The sequence below is a fragment of the Octopus bimaculoides genome, chromosome 7, assembly GCF_046866305.1.
Source record: "Octopus bimaculoides isolate indiv1 chromosome 7, ASM4686630v1, whole genome shotgun sequence".
Taxonomy (NCBI): domain Eukaryota; kingdom Metazoa; phylum Mollusca; class Cephalopoda; order Octopoda; family Octopodidae; genus Octopus; species Octopus bimaculoides.
This window is the reverse complement of record NC_142934.1, coordinates 76746491-76767142: the sequence shown is the minus strand read 5'-3', so window position 1 is coordinate 76767142 and position 20652 is coordinate 76746491. Positions and strand designations below refer to the sequence as shown.

Below are 20652 nucleotides of genomic sequence, written 5' to 3'. Positions count from 1 at the left end.
ATATGACACATTCTACCAGTGTTCCAAGTTTCAAAGTGTTTCGTTAATGAAAAATGTGGCCCCCGTTTTAAAAAAGATCCAAGAAAATAGTGTGACGTGGGCGCATAATGGGTGGTGTATATAAAAATTTTTAAAAAATAAGAAAATAGAAAGCGAAGAAATCGTGTATGCACGTGAATCTAACGCTGGTTGCATGTGGACCGAACGAAGCATTGTACAGAAGGCAGACTAGAAAATTAAGTATCGTTATGTTGTTAGATTTACACACATGTCACCACGTGGTAAATTAAGAGTAGTCTGTCGTTTTTAGTGGTTGTTGTAAATAAGATGTTACCACTAATTTTCGTGTGAAAAATGCATATCGTGTCGCAGGCAAAGAGAGATAGAGCGATCCGTGTTTCTTGGCGTCTTAGCAGAGATAGAGAAAGAAAAAAATCACAACCACCGGAATATATGTGTCCGCTGCGACGCCACCTGGTGGCGTTTACCAGCAAAGGACGTAATTCAGTTAACCTCGTTAGCCAAGACCATTGTCGGTAACTTTCAGAATTTGTAGTAGAGCAGAGTAAGGCAATGGCATGAAGGGAGGAGGAAAGGGGGAAACGTTAGGATCTACTTTCTGTCATCGCTGGGAAGAAAAATCTCTCTCTCAACTCGATGATCAGAGGGAGTGGTCTCCAAGTGGCAGAAAGTTAAAACTGGCAGCCAAAGGTACAAATCAAGGAAAGCAGTGATGCATGGATGTACTAGCAATAAAAAATGCAGGAGCTGAAAATGGAAAGTGCAAGTATATGCAGAAGCACTGTGCAAGGTAACACCGTTTGCGGGGTCTGGTAAAAAGAAAAACTTTGAGCTAAAAGCTGTGCATCACAGACTAGTGTGCAAAAAGGTGTTGGATAGTAGATCACAGTATTGGAAAGCATTCGGATCTATTTCAAAACGGGGGCACCAGTATTTTCTTAACGAAACACTTTGAAACTTGGGACACTGGTAGAATGTGTCATATAAAACATCTTTTACTCTTAGTCTTCTTAACAAAAAAACGTACATCGCAAGTTATTCCATGTTAAAGTTGTATTTCTGTAATTTCAACCAATCACTGACGTCTATTCAGCTGAATAGAGTTACTGCTGGGCGGTCATAAAAATGTTATTCCCTGTGACATATTTCATCCGGTTTAATCATAATTTATACGCATATATTGTTTATATAATAAATTACGCTGTGCGTATCTATGTGTGTAACAATTTTAGAGTTCGGATTCTAGAGTTAGGGTTAGGGGATTAATACGATATACACCGTTACGGCGCTAACTGTTTTCAACTGAATAGACGTCAGTGATTAGTAGAAATTATCGAAATAAGACAATTTTTCACATGAAATAAATTCGAATACAAAAATTTTTTTCCTGTTCTATAACACAAAATAGATAAGGATACGAAGTTTGAAAGTCTTTCGGTACCAAAAACACTACATAAAACATAAATGAAAACCGGTGCCCCCGTTTTGAAATAGATCCAAGCATTCTAGTGAATTAAATGTGAATACGAGCACATAAGTTCTTTAAAGAGTTGTGACTCGAACTGATTCCCACAGTCAGTGGTAATCCTTAAGTTTGCACCAAAACGTGATATCCAACTTCGCACAATGGAACAGCTTCAGGCCAATGCGAAAAACGGTCGATACACGTAAAAATATAGCTGAAACCACGGCTAAAAACTAATCTTCGGTGGTGCTCGGGAACTAAAGGACGCGGAGAACCGGTTGAAACATCATATAATATAGTCCGGTCAGGAGTCGGCAATGGAAAATATTCATATTTAGTGTGCAAGCTCATCAGATGAGGCAACCAACGAACTCGATGCAGGTTGGTCAGCAGCTAAAGTAGACAAATCAATCTCAGAAGCAGACGATAAGGAACATACAGGAAGCCGCGATAAGGTGTCAGCCACTATATTACCGGAACCAGAAATATACTGGATATCACTAGTGAACTGTCATATAAAATCCAATTGCCGGGTTTCGCTTAGCGAGTATTTGTCCGATTTTGATAATAAAGCAAATGTGAGAGGTTTATGATCAGTGAAAATTGTGAATTCTCGACCCTCGAGAAAATGACAAAAATACTTCATAGCTAGGAATATAACCAACAGTTCTCTGCCAAAAGTGTTGTAACGAGATTCAGTGGGATTGAGCTAGTGAGAGAAGAATGCCAAAGGACCAGTAGTAGAAATAAAGTGCTTCGTAGAATGAGCAGGCTTACTGAGTTGAAAAGTTAGGTTGGTTAGGTCAGGAAAATTACTCAAGAGAGCAGGATATGGATCTCCAGAAACAGCGATGAAAAACGTCGGGTTTATAGCAGGAGTAGCTGAATGACGACCAGGAATCGATAAAGCTGTAGAGCTATCCAGAAGACGCTGGTTACGAACATCCACCTGCAAAGAGAAATGGCATAAAATGTCTGCTCCCAAAATCGGATACGGCAGGTCAGCAAGAACAAAAATTCACTTAAAATCCCTATGAAGCGACAAATTCAATGAGAGGGAAATTTGACCGTACGTCCGAATGGGTGAATGATTCACAGCTTACAAAGAAATGTCCGAAGGAAGAGGTGTGTTCGTAAGAAATTTCACTGGCCAAATACTACAAAATGCACCAGTGTCAACCATGAGTAGCTTGCGTGAATTAAAATCTACGAAGAATGCACGACTCGGCGTCTGGCTATAGGGGACTACTGACGTACTCAGAGTTTCCTGTATTAGTTTCCCTGGTGCGGGGAGGAACAAGGTTGAATGCACCTTCTCAGCAAAACAGCCATGATATCAACAATATTGGAAGGAGGCAGGAGAAAACGAACGCTTTAGTATAACATTTTGTAAATAACGAGTACACTTTGCTGAACATTTGGTCAGAGAAAAATATCAGTAGTCGAAACATTTCAGTGTGGTTCGTGCATGCTGTCCTGGCGTAGGCAAAGAGAGATAGAGCGATCCGTGCTTCTTGACGTCTTCGCAGAAAGAGAGAGAAAGAAAAGATCACAACCACCGGAATATATAGGTGTCAGTTGCAACTCTACATGGTGGCGTTTACCAGCAAAGAGGCGTAATTCAGTTAATCTCGCTAGCCTATTATAAGTTAATTATACGCTTTATTGTTAACAGGTAAAAATGGAACATGACCGTTCCAAGAAAAAAAATTTGTTCCATAACGTCGGAATAATGAAACGAATGTTCTGGCTTAGTTCCATGAGACAATGTTGTGTTCATCTTAGTAATTTATATAGGCAGCTTGTATGCTTATTTAGAGAGGGAAGAAAGATATTAAGGGGGGAGAAAGAGAGAAGGTGAATGGATAGATACGAGCGCTGTCTGCCATCGTTGATTTTTAATTTTGTTGTTTGATCGTTGGATGTTGCAAAATGAGCACATTGATTAGTTTGGTTATCGAAAAACAACTGATATCGAACTTAGCCTATCTGAATGAATATCTGCGTCTATCCTCAATTTGATTCTCCGTCAGTGTGTCCATCTGAGTACATGTCTTTTTGTTGCCAGCAACTTTGGATTTGTCAGTATTTTGCTGACATCAGTCTATCAATTTGATGTGTAGCTGTTGAGCATCATTGGTTAGTTGTTTTTTCGTAGTGTCAACTCTCATCTTGAAAGATCTAGTTTGTTTTCGAAGAAAACAATTTGAGTTCAAATTGAGGCAAAGATCTGCTACGCTTGCATTACATATAAATGAACATTTATCACTGCAATGTGCAAACTATCAAAGTGAAACAACATCTTTTATGGGTGTTGAAGATTTTATAGTTGGAATAGAAGAAAAATTAATTAAATGAATGCAAAAAGATTATATGATATATTTCATTCCATTAATTTTAAATTTATTTCACTTAAGAAAAGAAAATGGAATTGATTTCTAGCAAGGCGATTGTTTCCAATCAACAAGGTTACTGGAACTGACAATGTGCCTTCCGTTATTTTCAAACTTTGCGCTCCAGAAATTACTATCAAATTCCCCAATCTCCTTAATCTCTCACTGTCTACAAGGATATATATACCCTGATCTTTTGAAACACGCTTCAGTGTGTTCCATTCCGAAGTAAGGTAAATCCTCTGATTCCTCATCTCTTGAATCAATAGCTTTATATTAGATCGCACCATTGCTACATGTGTTGACGAGGCTCTATGTCTCCCACTTTCAACCAACTCTCTTTCTTCTATTCATCAATGTCCTACTTGCTGTCACATCCAACAACGTCCACTTTTATACAGATTATATTATAGCGAGGCCTAGAATCAACCGAAACTTTATAACTTTAATAACTAGGCCCAGACCACACTTAAGTTAGGCGACGTGTACTGGTTATTAACCAATCAACTTGCTAGACTATCACCCCATATTAGAGAATGTTCTGTAGTGTTCCAGGGGTTTCTGGGCTTTTGTAGTTATATAAGCACAACGCACATGAACAAATCAGAGAGTTATGCACTTTAGAAGCACAAGCATCAAGCCCTTACTTCAACAAGTTTTCCTTGGTTGAAGTTCAGCCCCGAGTTAAAAGGAATTCTTCAGCTAGTCTGGACAAGCATTATTCCCGCTCTCCTGCGAAGCTAATATCTTTTGTTTGTAATTATTTAATTACAACTACGTTCGCTTGCAGCACGCTAGATTATGCTACTGGCAAACTATTATATGACTATGTAAACACTAATTTACTTCGATAAATTGAAATGTCATTTCAACAACTTTCATGATTGGTTAATTTTGGAACAGCACGCAACTTAACTTAATACAAGCCAACAAATACTCATGCAACGAACACGACAATACAATTTTAATTTCCTCCTAACTTTTCCCATGCATACGCATCAACCACATACAGTCTATCATCACACGCCAAACCTACATTGATTCCATAAGCAGGGACCACATGAGCGTCATCTGGTGGGGGCTATGCCAATCTTGACTCTTAGGTAGTAGAATGAGTTCGACGCCCGACTTTACACCATCTAGTGCTTGCATGCCTTTAGCAGACTCCACTCTGTTGTAAGTAGTCAGACCAGGTCTCTTGTTTTGGGGAAACCTTCCAAATACTGCAAAAATAAATAAATACTTGTGCAGCACTCAACTAGAGTTCGCTCAGTCGCTCCGGATTATGGATTTTGCTATCAGCGAGGATTTCCTTGACCGAAAGCACATTAGACACGAACCCCTTCCCTTTATATGTATTATATGTATGCGCAGATAGATAGATAGATAGATAGATAGATGGATGGATGGAAACAGACACACATGCACACGTACATTTGTACATACGTACGTGTGCATGTATGCGCGTGTATGTGTTTTAATATAACGTTGGTAAAAAAAAATATGTGCAACACTTTAAGACGAAGTCAGCAAAATTTATTTGTTGTTTAAACTATTTATAGAACTATAATAATAAATTCCACGAAACCTGCATATTAAACTATGTTTACATGTCAAACAATTTTTCCCCCCTTTTACTTAGCGATGCTGAACAGAGTTCTTTGCCCTCGTTCCCATCACACTCGGTTTATAATAATAATAATACAATTAGTCATTTCTTTGTTTCCACATATTCTACATGTTTCTTTCCAATAGTAGGCTACGAAAGCAAAGTTGCTTGTTTAGTCGGTTAGTTATGTGTATATAAAGATGTATCACTTAGTTTCTTCTTTACTATCGTTTAATGTCAAGACTAATTTTGTAAATGTTTTGCATGACAATGACTTCTTCACATTTCTGCATCTGTCACATCTAACTATATTGAATAGTGAAGAGAAATATTAGAAAACAGTAAGTTGTGCACATATATCTCTAATCATGAACAACTTGAGATTAATTGCATTGATTATTTTTAAATACGATGAGAAAACTTTAAAAATAGTCTCCTAAGTCTGTGAAATTTCTATTTCTGTTTGTTATTCACCGAAAATATTTTCAAACAAATTTTTCGAGAGGCATAAATCAATGTGCGCTACACGGTTTTGCTTTTCGCGGATCACTTAATTATTTCGTTTTCCATGTATCACTTAGCCATTTCACTTTTTACACTTATGTCAACTACACTACACGTAAAAAAGATATAAAATTACAGTTTTAAGAAAATATGACTTGTTCAGAGTTGGAAGGTCATCGATCATGACCTTTTTTTTTTGTTTCCGAAAGAGAGTGGTAGTAGGTTATCCGACCAGAGATTTGGCTCGAATGCTTACAACAGAGTTCGTCCGATAAAAGCATCCAAGAGCCATGTGATGGTGTTTAACTATTCCAGGGGTTAAATACTGCTCAAGAGTAGGAACAATCGCTTCTTTTATATTCTATATTTTGCTGTCTACGCCTTTTCTCTCTCCGGACTTTGGTGGCACTCGGCGATTTATAGAAAATGCTTGTCCAAAATGCTGCATAGAGGGATTGAACCCGAAACCACACAGCTGATTGTAAAGTAACAAAATATAAAGAGCAGACCCCCACCTCCATCCTATTCTTGAAACATTTAAATCAGTAAGTAAAATAAATAAATTAGAGAAATAATTTCAATAACATATTTATAAGTGAAGGCACAATAGCTTTGACGATGTCTTTGTGACAGGCTAAGTTCTTTGATGTTTATTCTTCGTTTCCTCACAATTGATTTTGAAGAAATTGTTAGGTCAGGTGCGAAACTGGCACCAAGATCGAACGTGGAACCTCGTGATTGCAAAGCGATCAAACTCATTTTTATACTCAAAATATTAGTCAACGTAGAATTAGTTAAAGGCGATCTTTTGAATTCAGTATTCCACTTTATCGATTAACAGATGTTTGGCGGTCGGCGAAGATTTTCTTTTTCTTTTCATATTCTACCTAGCAACTTCGATACCCTATTCATGAATTAAATTCAGTACTCTATTTATTTCAGCATTTTATCATTTTAGTGTGAATTCTCTGGAGAATGTATCAGATTATTTAGAATTTATTATGATGGAATATAAATTTTGGCAAAGTTACTGTTTACCATTCCGTTCTCACTTTGTCAAAAGAACTTTTCATTTGACCTAGATCATTCCATATTGCCTGTCACTTCTGATGGTGCTTTGTCGCGACCTTTAGCTTTCAGTTTGGTCAATCTTTATCTCTCCATTTGTCTTATGGCAACTAATTTTCTTTCAGCTTACGTCTACCAAATCCACCCAGGTTTTGGTCAGCCCTAATTATAGGAAGACACTTCTCCAAAGATCTTATAATTGTGTTGCTTGTAAAAGGATCTCGGTCAGTTTCAATGATATTGCCTGTTGTCAGGGAATATTTGGGGTTGCAGTTGGAGTTTTTTTTTTTTTTTTTTTTTTTTTTTGGAAGGATGTGATTGTATCAGATAATTTAAAATTGTTTCTGTTTTTCATTGCTGAATTATTTAAGATATCAGAGTGAGTGAAGATAAAATAAATTTAAATTATTCATTTAATGAATGATTTCAATTATAATAATAATAATAATAATAATAATAATAATGCTGTAGTAGTAATCATTTTAAACAAATGAAAATAATATTGTTAGAGCAATAATTAGTGCCGTCCTTGATGCCACCAGTGTCAAAGTTGCCCCTAGCTGCTAACTGACAGAAGGGTAGTCCTAAATTCAGTTCTACAGCAACAATAAAAATAAACATTCAAAATAAATTCTGTTCATTCTTGTATCTTTGGGTGTTCAATTTTCTGTTTCTTTTGTATAGATTTTACCTGTCTTCAAATTAGATAAAAATAAATACTGTTGTTTAGCCCCAGATCACCAGCTGCCAAATCTTCCTTGTTAATTAATACAACCACTATATTTGAAAACCTGGTAAACAGGTGTCTACTGTTACCTGTATATCAGTATAGAGCTTCAGTGACACGTTGGAAATGAAAAGATCTCTGATAGTTGGAAGTTAACGAAGGGACATAATACTTTTATAAAATAGTTTTGTTGATATTAACATTGCTACACTACAATCATTGACAGATCTCAAATAAGCCTTCTTTCTACTTTTACCATATATTGCAAAGATGGAGATTTTATAGACCACACAACCTTGATGGTTGTTTTCATTTAAATATTAAGATATTACAGTTTCCACCATTTTCACTTAATCTTTGCTAAACTGAGGTTGTATATTCACTAGGGGATACCCTCATTGATAGTGAGGGATTGGATTTGTAGCTGCTTTGAAGGGTTTTTTTGTTGCATGCTGTTAATGTTTTGAGAGATAGGACATATTATTGTTATGTTGTTGTATGTAGTGGTTAAGTTCTTGTGCTGTTGAAAGAGATGTTTTAGAGGTTGGTGTTTCAATATCCTTTATATCTTACAATACTGTTTCATTGTTTCAGGGTATTGCTCACCTTTGATTCACCAAGAAATTAATAAAGGATAGGAAAGACTGAAGAATAATCTTATCAAGATGACATGTAATGTCAGTTACATAACTTTGATATAATTTATGAAATTACGAAGAAAAGAATTAAAGCTGTAGTTTATGACCACCAAACAACAATATGGAGGAGACATGTGAGAGTCAGACTCATGATGAAGCAAAATCTGAGAAAAAAAATATATCTCATAGGACACAGTTAAATACACCAAAGAAATTCTACACCTGTAATATATGCTTACTGATATTCTCTGATATTGACAGTTTGACTAATCACAAAAATATCCATGCAGATAAAAAGCCATTCCTGTGTAATGTGTGTGGTAAAACCTTCTCTGAGAGTTCAAAATTAACTCGTCATAAATGCACACACACAGGTGAGAAACCATACCACTGTGATATTTGTGGTAAGACCTTTTCACAGAAAACTAATTTAACTCGTCACAAACATGTGCACTCAGAAGCAAAACCATGCCAATGTGATGTCTGTGGAAAAACTTTCTCAACAACTGGAAATTTAGCTTCTCATAAATGTATTCAATCAGAGGAGAAATCATTCACTTGTGAAGTCTGTGGGAAAACGTTTTCTAAAAGTAAAATATTAACCATCCATAAACGTATTCACATGGATGAGAAACCATACCACTGTGATGTCTGTGGTAAATCATTCTCCCAAAGTGGGTATTTAACTTACCATAAGCTTATTCACACAGGAGAGAAACCATACCACTGTGATATTTGTACTAAAACATTTTCTCGAAATGATTATTTGAAACGTCACGTACGTGTTCATACTGGGGAAAAACCATATGAATGTGATATCTGTGGAAAAACATTCTCTGGAAGTGGAAATCTAACATGTCATAAACGTATACATACAGGTAGTAAACCATACCATTGTGATATCTGTGATAAATCATTTTCAACAACTGGAAGTTTAACTTCTCATAAACGTATTCATTCAGGTGAGAAACCATACCAGTGTGAAATTTGTTTGAAATCATTCTCTCAAAATGGACAGTTAACTAATCACCGAAGTGTTCACACAGGTGAGAAACCATACCACTGTGATGTCTGTGGCAAAAGATTTTCTATAAGTGGTGATTTATCTCGTCACAAACGTATTCACACAGGTGACAAACCATACCAGTGTGATATCTGCCGTAAAAGGTTCAGTGCAAGTGAAAATTTAACTACTCATAAACGTATTCACATAGGTAAGAAACTATACCAGTGTGATGTCTGTGGTAAAATATTTGCAAGGAGGAGGTATTTAATAATTCACAAACGTATTCACACTGGTGAGAAACCATATCATTGTGCTATTTGTGGTAAAACATTCTCTCGAAAGGAATATTTAACACTTCACAAATGTATTCATTCAGGGGAAAAACCATATCAGTATAATATCTATGGTAAGGCACTGACAGAGAATTCTGAATTGACTTACCTCAAGCAGCTTACCACAGATGATAAATCATACACTTGTAATATCTGCGGTAAAACATTCACGCATAATTTGGTGTTAGCTATTCATAAACGTATTCACACAGGTGAGAAACCATACCACTGTGATATATGTGGTAAAGCATTTTCAATGAGTGGAAATTTATCTTCTCATAAACTCACCCATTCAGATAAAGAGCCATATGGGTGTGATGTGTGCGGTAAAGCATTTTCTGAAAATGATCTTTTAACTAAGCATCGAAGTATGCACACAAGTGAGAATCTACATCGTTGTGATAAAACATTTTCTCAGGCTAAAGATTTAACTTCTCACAAACAGACTCACATTAATGAAAAACCTTACCGCTGTGATAGTTCTGATAAAGAGTTCACTGTAAGTGAAAATTTAACTTCTCATAAAAATATTTACACAGGTGAACAACTACATCAGTGTAATACCTGTGGTAAAGTATTTGCACAGAAAAGAAACTTAATAAGACACAGATATATCCACAGCAGTGGGAAGATGTACCATTGCAATATATGTGGCAAGAAATTCTCTCGAAATGAGTATTTGACACTTCACAAACGGATTCACACAGGAGAAAAACCTTATCAGTGTGATATCTGTGGCAAAGCATTCTCAATGAAGAAGAGTTTAACTAGTCATAAACAAGTTCACTCAATATAAAAACTAATGGATGGATGCAAATATGGTCATGTGGTTGGCTTCACAATCACGTGGTTGTGATTTTAATTCCACTGATTGGTACATTAAGTAAGTATTTTCTGCCATAGCTTCAGGCTGATCCTAGTGCAGGAGTTTGTTGAGTGGATTGTATCTGTTGTTGGGTGGTACATTTAGTCCATTGCTTAATTAAGCATTATCACCTAGTCGTTGGGTGTCTTTAGAGGAGACCACTTAAAAAAAAAAATTCAGACAAGGTCATCAAGTATCATGATTGCTGTTCTTCTTTCCCATATAATTCTACACTTCCTCTTCAGACAAGCCATGAAGTCATATCTTATAATGATGATTGTATCTCGATATGTATATATGTGACTAAAAAGAAATCTTCTATCACCTTTGCTAATTAAGTCAGGCTATAGAGATTTCAATTAGTAATAATTTCAAAAGCAAAACTTCTACATGCTGCAATCCAAGATTCAACTAGTAGCTATCAGATCTTCAGTCTAACTCTCTCTTTACTGAGCTGTTTCAAGTATATGCAAATGGCTTCATAACTTATATAGAAATATATTTACTGTCATTAAAATGGAAATGTTTTCTTAATGGGTAGAGAAAGAACTCATTCTTAATTAACTAGTTATTAAAGGTACAAGAAGTTTGTTGTATTTTTATACAATTTTACATGTTTTTGATTTGAAATGTGAAATATATACCAGAAAACTGCTTGAGGTTGTGGTGGGGTATATTTCTGCTAGTTGTCACAATGAAAACACTCATTACATAATTAATCACAGTCCTATAAAAGTAATTATTGGAATTCATATAAAATGTTGCAAAATTTGTGAAAATTATATTTATAGTGTTTTCAAAACACTTTAGTTGCATTATTTTGAGAAAACTGTATCTTTCCAGTAGTTGAAAGTTTTTTCCCCCTCAAACTAACAAAAGTTTGAGAGCTTTTCTAATTTTATTTCTCTATTTTTCATTAACTTTATTATAGAACCCACCATAACATTGTATTTAAGCTGAATGTAACAGTTTATGTATCATTATAATCATTAACATGGTCATATCGTTGTGTAAATGTTAAAATTTGTAATTGGGCTATTTATTAAAAAAATGTGTCTATGTTTGAAAATATATATTTGCTTGATGTTTACCTGAAATACAGAAGCAGACAAGAAGAGGAAAAAAAAAACATTTTCATGAGATATTTCTACAGTAATAGTTATTTGAATTTTAAAAGATGACACTTTTATGTACCTGAATTTTATCTGTCCTGAAGTATTGTTTTAAAATATGAAATGGTAAAAGATGGAACAAATCAGCAATATAATGTAAAGGAGAAGGAATAAATAAAAATATATTAAATTGCTTGAAAATACAATGAATGTATCACATGTTTGTTTTGTATTTTAAAAAAGGCACAATTTAAAATTTATTCCTTAAATTTTGACTCTATAGAAGATGTAACCAACTGTAAGCTTTTCCCTTGTTTGAATATCTGAATGAAATTATAATTTATGTATTGTTGATGGCACAAATCTTTTATTTCTCGATGGTATTGCACCAGTAATGTATTATCTACTAATAAATAGAAGACTAATGATGCTGTGTAGCCTTGTGGTCAAGGTGTTGGATTCCTGATGTGATGTTGTTGTCTGATGTGACTCCTGATGTCTGATGAGATTCCTGATGTGACGTTGAATTCTCTGAGTACTATATTGTATACTTGAGCAAAATATTTCATTTCATATTGCATCTGTCCACTCAGTTGGAAATGTGTGCCAGCAAAAGCTGGGAGTAACCCAACCTTGTGACAAATTTGCATCTTGGTCAGTGAGATGTATTACACTCTGGGTTGCTCATGCACCATGGAAACTTGAAGAAGCTCTGACTCTAATGATCCTGTAGACTAATGTCAGACCTATTTCTTTTGTATCTCTCTTTTAACTTGTTTTAGTCATTGGACTGCAGTCAAACAGGGGCACCACCTTGAAGGGTTTAGTTGAACAAATCAAATCCCGTGCATATTTTTATGTCTGCTACTTATTCTTCCAGTCCCTTTGGCTGAACTGCTAAGTTACAAGAATGTAAACAAACCAACGCTGGTTGTCAAGCACTGGTAGGGAACAATCACAAAGACGTACTCATATTTATTATATATATATATATGATAGGTTTCCATAATGTTTCCATCAACCAAATTTACCCACAAGGTATTAGTCAGTCTGGAGCTGTAATAGAAGTCACTTGCTCAAGGTATTGCACACTGAGAACCTAAAGCCACATGGTTGCAAAGCAGGCTTCTTAACCACACAGCCATGCTTTCACATATATCATCATCATCATCATCATCGTTTAACGTCCGCTTTCCATGCTAGCATGGGTTGGACGATTTGACTGAGGACTGGTGAAACCGGATGGCAACACCAGGCTCCAGTCTGATTTGGCAGAGTTTCTACAGCTGGATGCCCTTCCTAACGCCAACCACTCAGAGAGTGTAGTGGGTGCTTTTACGTGTCACCCGCACGAAAACGGCCACGCTCGAAATGGTGTCTTTTATGTGCCACCCGCACAAGCCAGTCCAGGGGCACTGGCAACGATCTCGCTCGAAAATCCTACAGGAGCCAGTCAGGCGGTACTGGCAACGGCCACGCTCAAAATGGTGCATCTCATGTGCCACCCGCACAAGAACCAGTCCAGGGGCACTGGCAACGATCTTACTTGGCTTGCCGGGTCTTCTCACGCACAGCCCATTTCCAAAGGTCTCGGTCCGTAGTCATCGCCTCGGTGAGGCCCAATGTACGAAGGTCTTGCCTCACCACCTCAGCCCAGGTCTTCCTGGGCCTACCTCTTCCACGGGTTCCCTCAACTGTTAGGGTGTGGCACTTTTTCACGCAGCTATCCTCCTCCATTCTCACCACATGTCCATACCAGCGCAATCGTCTCTCTTGCACGCCACAACTGATGCTTCTAATGTTCAGCTTTTCTCTCAAGATACTTACACTCTGACGGGTATTCACATTGACATTACACATCCAACGGAGCATACTGGCTTCATTCCTTGCGAGCTTACGTATGTCCTCAGCAGTTACAGCCCATGTTTCACTGCCATGTAGCATGGTTGTTCGTACGCATGCGTCATACAGTCTGCCTTTTACTCTGAGTGAGAGTCCCTTTGTCGCCAGCAGGGGTAAGAGCTCTCTAAACTTTGCCCAGGCTATTCTTATTCTAGCAGCTACACTTTCAGCGCACCCACCCCCACTACTAACTTGGTCGCCCAGATAGCGGAAGCTATCGACTACCTCTAGTTTTTCACCCTGGAATGAGATAGAAGTTGTTTCCTGTTTGTTTGCAGTCTTTATTGCACCTGAACATCTGCCACAAACAAAAACTAACTTGCTAGTTAACCTGCCTTTGATGTTGCTGCACCTCTTATGTGTCCATAGCTTGCACCGGGTACATCTTATAGAGTTACTACCTACTCCTTTTCTACATACTGAGCAGGGCCATCTACCTGAAGGGGTTTGTGTTTTATCTACCTTCCTACTTATTAGGATTTTGGTTTTAGCTAGGTTGACTCTAAGGCCCTTCAGTTCTAGACCTTGCTTCCACACCTGAAACTTCTCCTCTAGTTCTGATAAAATAGGTATATTGAATTAGGAGTAATAATTTATTCTAACTTGTTTGTGTGCAAAATCAATGGATAAAGTATAAAATCTTGAATTTAAAGATTGTTCAGTAATGGTAGGTAATTAAGAGAAAGAAAAAAAATGAGGAAAATGCTCAGAATATTCTGCACTGTGCTTCATGAGTTAATTTTACTTGCCATATGGTGTTCATGTTTGTGGCTTCCTTTAAGAAACGTGATAAGGAAGGTTCATTGTGTAGAGAGGTTAATGTTTTCCATGTTTTTAGAAGTCATGTAGACTGCTTAGTGCCTAATAGACAAAAAGTTTGTGATGAGAGGATTTCAATCCATTGTGAAATTTCCATTTTGTAAAAAGAATCTCTTTACACTCTTGGTTTTTCAATGTAACACATTTGGATTCATTGTGAACTGAATGTTTAAGTTTGTTTATATAAGTTCTATAATTTATTCATTAGCTTTCTATCCAGACTCTATCTACCTTTCCATTCACTCTTGTAAAAGTATAATACTTTTACAAGAGTGAATGGAAAGGTAGATAGAGCAAAGATAAGTTCAGCTAGAATAAGATGCCATTTGGTTCTGTATTGGAGCCTGGGACTATTGTCACATTTGAAGCATAGCAGTAAAAAGTGTAGTTCTTAGCCAAGAACTAGTGTACTTTGTTGATGTAAAAAATACTAATGACAGGATTTCAGGATGTAGGGTGAATTAAGACAGCTACAAGGAGATGAAAGAGCCAGAAAATGATTGAAGTTAGGTATAAAAGATGTAAGTAAAGCCAGGATCTGCAGAGAGTTCACTTATGTAGGGTGTTACAAGAGCTCTCTTCAGTTCACCTTAAAATGCTAGTAATATGGTTCTTTTTGCAGAATCTACTAAAGAGCTGCAGAAAAAAAAAATTCCTAGCATGGAAGAATTTCTGAGTGTCCTAAAATCAGTAAGGCAAGAGCCAAATGTATATATATTGGAAATGGCGAACACTATAACAGAATGCCAACTGCGAAATAGTTTTATCTGATGTAGCAAATAAGACATTAAGAAATTAGATACTGTGTGTTGAATACAAGTAGGATGTCACAAAGCTGTCCCATAACGTCGAATGTGCTAAACATCGTTATTGGCAATCCCCAGGAGTTGAGGATGATTATCTCCAGATTTAACTTCTGTCTCTGTTGTCTTTGAATACAATTTTCATTCAGCTGGAAGTGAAATAATTATGTGGATAACTGATGGTTGGTCATTCGTACGATATGGCCGCCCCACCGAATAAAAGCCCGTTTCAGGCAACAGTAGTAATATTAGATTAAAATAGCTATCTGTGTATCATACATAATGTAAATACATCTTGAAAGGCAAATTTACTGTGGTATGCATCCTGAGATAGTACCTCTTATGGACGTGTTGTGTGTAAAGACAATACACGTCGGAGGCAGGCGAAAATCGTCCAGCAGCAGCTGATGAGAATGCCAAATACATTTCTGCATCGCCGAGCGTTGTCAATAGCATATACTTGCAGTCAACGGCACACTTAGACGCAATTTGCCGTTACCAATATAGGAAAGCAATGATTAAACAATTGTTGGTGTTGCGAATAGCCATCTGGCTGAATAAAAATTCCATTAAATGCAACGGAAGCTGTATTAGATTAAGTTATCGACGGTGAAAATAAATGTGGAATGACGTGGGTTTGCAAAATAACTGTCAATATGCAACCTTATGAAAACTTAAGTTCGACGCTAGGTTTTGAAAAACTGGACGAAAATTTTATGTTGGATTCAAAACCATAGTTTGTGAAGAGTTGTGGTCGCGCTTAATCCTTGGCGCTGCCGCATTCCCGCAATTGTGCAGATAATTTGAAAGAACATTGTGAATGCATCTGTGTGCTTTAGTACCGAAACAGTTGTGATAGTAACAAAATCGCGGAGGTGTCTCTTGAGGACTGAATGAACGATAATAGTCCGAAAATATCCCCAGCCGCCTGTATTTAACAACTGCATAAGACCCATTTTTGCCTATTTAGCAGACAGAAACCGTGGGTCATACATCGCAAACTACGGTATATATACGTACATGACAGTGGTTCTCGAACTTTTGGCATCACCTTCCCCTTTCACCATGTTTGAGATGCTATTCCTCCTTATTGTCAGGTCATTCCTCATATTGATTATCCGAGGGGTGAATTTCAACCAATTTACCTATTTTCAGCAGAAGAATCTTAATAGCATCCCAAAATGTACAGAAGTTTATGTCAACTGGACCACTAGTATGCACGGAAAACCACAATTTTAGTAGAAACACCGTCTTCTCTTCCTCCCCTGAAAGTTTATCATCCCGTTCCCTGAATTCCTGATACATAACATGACAATATACATATGTATATATATATATATATATATATATATATATATATATATATATATATATATATATATATAAGAAATTATTTATTCACAAAAACAGACCATCTGTCATTTTATTTACAGCAAAGTAACCAGCTGTATTATGTTCGACTCTGTTTTGGAGAGGGCAACTCTCATTTCTAGTGACATTCAGTTGATTTCGTGACTTCGTTTTGATGGCAAGAAAAGTGGAAAACGCGGTCTCACACTCATATGTGGTTAGAAATGGCATCAATACTTTAAGAGCCATCTTTGCGACATCAGGATATGTCTGTGCCATTTCAATCCAAAAGTCAGAACAACACATTTCACGGAAAAAACATTTTGCACCTCCATCATTGACCAAATCAATGAACTGCTCTTGAATTAAATTGTCTTCTGTTGGTAGACCGCTAACATAGAGCACAAAGAGATTCCTGATAAAGCGGAAGCATTTGTCAAAGTCATGAAGATCAAGAAAATCAAGAGAATATTTCTCTGCTAAGTATTGATACGTGTTGGTTCATAAGTTCAACGATATCGTCGTCGACTTGAAGCTCGTTTTCATGTTTAGTTGAGGAAATGATGCAAAGTTCAAGCTTCATTTTGAAAGTAATTAGTTTTTCATGAGAATGAAACCTGGTTATATCTTTTCCTTGCAGTCAAAGATTGACGGCATTCACTGACTCGAATATGACCAGCAAAATTGCCAAGCAGACCAGAAAACGAACATCAGGGAATTTGGCGTACAAATCTGGCTTGGTATCATGTAAAAAATCGTGGATTCCTTTTCGTAGAAGGAAGACCTTCTTTATTGTTTTTTCCCCTCACTTATGAGATGGCTTTCGAGTGTTTCGAATTCAGAATCACTTTCTTTGCACAACTCGACAAACAGACGGGAGTTGATTGCGTTTGCTTTGATGAAGTTCATCTTTGTAATCACGGGATTCAGAACATTTTAAAATCATCGGGCATAGTTTTCACCATTAGTGCTTGTCGATAAATTGTGCAGCGTGTGCCAATAGTAGTTGGAAATTTTTCTTTCACCTAAGTCTGAAAACCGGAACGGCAGCCAAACATCTCCTGCGCACCGTCGGTGCACACCCCAAAGACATGCTCCCAATTGATATCATGTGCCTCAAAAGATTAGTCCACTTTGTTAAATATTTTCCTTTCGGTTGCTTTGGTGCTGAGGGTTTTGCAAAACAGGAATTCGTCCTCCGGGTGATTGTTTTGTACAATATCCAGAGTGTTGGAGCACTACTTCCCTTTGCCATGACTGTTATCCAGCCATGCGTTAGTTGGTTAGTTCAGCCAACTGCTTTGCCTCGCGCATAGATACACACTGCTGCCAATCACAAAGTCACCGTAAAGTCTAGGTCAGTCCCAGCCAAGCCTCCAAGAAAGTCAGATGTAATTTGTCACGACGCTGTCGGAGTTCAACACTCTAGAAATGAATAGCGATTTATGAACTGCCGAACATTTTATCCTGTTCACATTTCACAATATACAGTAATAGTAAGCGTTACATGTTATTTATGCTGCATACGCCTTCTTCTGGATTTGTGGCCCTATAACGAGTAGCTCGAACATTTCTTCTGTTCCTTTAGGACACTGTTATACCATACCTCTGAATGCTATATCCTGTATGCTGTCAAGCAAACCTTGATTTAATGCTATCGTCATTTCCTCTAATAATAAATTACTATGTTCTATTAAACCTTCTGAACTTTGTCTATTATTGCATTACAAGGTATCATACTACCGCTATTATAAAATGTCAGATGTTATTTTAGCACTTATTCACTAAAAATTAATGATTCCGAGCTAAAAGAATTGCAATCTTCACTCGCATCGCCACTAAAAATTGGTGATTCAAGTGAACCTCTAGCTCTTTCATCTTGAACTTGCACTTGATAGAATATGCATCCTTCTTCCAAGGAAATACACAGTGTTCTTTCAAATAATTTCCTTTGAATATACCTACTAACTGTAGCTTAAATTTTGTTACGAACACATTAGCAAAATTAACTGCCGCGGCGGGTGTTCATGGCTCATTCTTACATCTTTTGTAAGGTGGCGAGCTGGTAGAAACCTTAGCACGCCGGGCGAAATGCTCAGCAGCATTTCGTCTGTCTTTATGTTCTGAGTTCAAATTCCGCCGAGGTCAACTTTGCCTTTCATCCTTTCGGGGTCGATAAATTAAGTACCAGTTGCGTACTGGAGTCGATTTAATCGATTGGCCCCCTCCCCAAAATTTCGAGTTTTGTGCCTAGAGTAGAAAAGAATATATTATTTACAACGAAGGCGGCGAGCTGGCAGAAACGTTAGTGCGCTGGGCGAAACACTTAGCGGTATTTCGTCTACCGCTACGTTCTGAGTTCAAATTCCGCCGAGGTCGACTTTGTCTTTCATCTTTTTGAGGTCGATAAATTAAGTACCAGTTACGCACTGGGGTCGATGTAATCGACTTAATTCCGTTGTCTGTCCCCTCTGTGTGTAGCCCCTTGTGGGCAGTAAAGAAATAAGAAACGTTAGCACACTGGGCGAAATGCGTCGCGTCATTCCGTTTGTTTTAATGTTCTGAGTTGAAATTCCGCCGAGAGCGACTTTGCCTTTCATCCTTTCGGAGTCGATAAATTAAGTACCAGTTGCATACTGGGTCGACCCAATCGACTGGTTCCCCCCCCCAAAAAAAAAATTTCAGGCCTTGTGCCTAGAGTAGAAAAGATTCTTACGTCTTTTGTTAAATTTTTTGTCCAAAGCTCATTGTGTTGTATTATAATACAAACTTCAATCATTTTCAGAGAAAATTAGAAGGAATACTTTCGTTTAATCGTTTTTCAAAGGCCTCAATGCTCGCTTCATTACTTTATTATGGTCCAATGTTGGGGTAAAGTGAAGAAACATCCATGGTTACCATTAAAAAAAAAAAAAGATAACACGAAACGATTTCGGCGCTTAAAAAAGTTGTAAATTTGGAAACAAAACAAAAATATTCCAACTATAAGGGTTCGATTTTTTTGCTATAGGAAGTAGAAAGTCATACAGTGTCTCCTGAAATTTTGGCCGTACAACATTCATACCCACTGCAATTTTATTTATTTTTGGAAGGTCATAAAAGTGTTCCTTGCTCTGACCTCAGTAATCTGGATTCAATGGTTTTTTATAAAACTGTTTTCGGCCATTCCTAAATTATTTTGCCAAGTTCAGTTTGAATCGACAGGTAATACTCATTAAAATTCTCTGTCCATAATTACGATAACTCCTCTTTTCTCTTTCCATTTAAAATAACATTGTAATCATTGTTAGCCAGATGACGAAGTGTGTTTACACAGGAAATTAAAGGCTATCCCAAGTCCCCACCCGTCTTTTTTCTTGTCTTAAGGCTTTCCCTAAAACCTGTCTGACGAGATTCGAGAAATTCTAGTAGAGCCTGCGGGTCTCTCCCGAACTACATCCGGATACCAATTTGGATTTTATGCGATGTAGTTATTTCAGATTCGATCATCATCTTCTTTTTCAACAAACAGGGGATTTTCTGACCCCTATGTTACCCCAACCTCACAAGCAAATAAAATTCTTTAAACTTGTTGCGACATGGGTTCGCATTCAAGGCAGGTCAAATGAAAACTTTTCTGGAGAACTTCCAATGACGAGTTAAAATATGTATGCAAGGGCAAGAAGACTAAAATTGTGTGAGCCAACCTGGGAATTAGTTATTTGAACTTCTTGAACTATGTTTGTTTGAGGTGAGAAGAGTGTTATTTGCGCAGTTAGCTTTTGTAATACGGATATTTTAACTCATAAACATAGATGTCTCTAAAAAAACCCCAAAAAATAAGAACTGGTTGATAAAATAAAGTGATTGTTTTGGGTGTGATAAATAAATAATGCGTAGTGTGGGTTGTATGTGAGAAATTCGGAGTATGAAAAAAATATGCATTTGAATTAATCACTAGAAACTTGAATGTTGTCAACATTTTAAGAAACATGTGCCTGCAATCACTATAAACACGCATTGTGTGACGTCATCAGCGTAAACGTCATCAATTTATGA

The 20652-nt window shown here is 37.0% G+C and overlaps 1 protein-coding gene and 1 long non-coding RNA gene across 4 annotated transcripts; one reads left to right on the top strand and one right to left on the bottom strand.

The window, feature by feature from the left end:
• Window positions 1-986: 986 nt before the first annotated feature.
• LOC149134781 (uncharacterized) lies at window positions 987-2794 on the bottom strand. Its single transcript, XR_016242670.1, has 2 exons — window positions 2560-2794; window positions 987-2435 (listed from the first exon to the last, which is right to left on the bottom strand). It is a non-coding gene; the product is annotated as an uncharacterized LOC149134781 (long non-coding RNA).
• A 2123-nt stretch (window positions 2795-4917) lies between these two features.
• On the top strand, window positions 4918-11954 carry LOC128246971 (uncharacterized). 3 transcript variants are annotated; one of them, XM_089355547.1, is made up of 2 exons: window positions 4918-5055; window positions 8382-11954. In XM_089355547.1, exon 2 carries the CDS (start codon window positions 8547-8549, stop codon window positions 10557-10559), a length of 2013 nt encoding a protein of 670 aa, XP_089211673.1. In that variant the 5' UTR covers window positions 4918-5055; window positions 8382-8546; the 3' UTR covers window positions 10560-11954. The 3 variants fall into 3 exon arrangements, with proteins under 3 accessions (XP_089211673.1, XP_014782755.1, XP_014782756.1); XM_014927269.3 differs by lacking the exon at window positions 4918-5055 and adding an exon at window positions 5063-5829; XM_014927270.3 differs by lacking the exon at window positions 4918-5055 and adding an exon at window positions 5836-6537.
• Window positions 11955-20652: the final 8698 nt, after the last annotated feature.

What these genes read in the sequence shown, in the direction of transcription:
- LOC128246971 (XM_089355547.1), top strand. Translation starts at nt 8,547, where the DNA reads ATGGAGGAGACATGTGAGAGTCAGACTCATGATGAAGCAAAATCTGAG.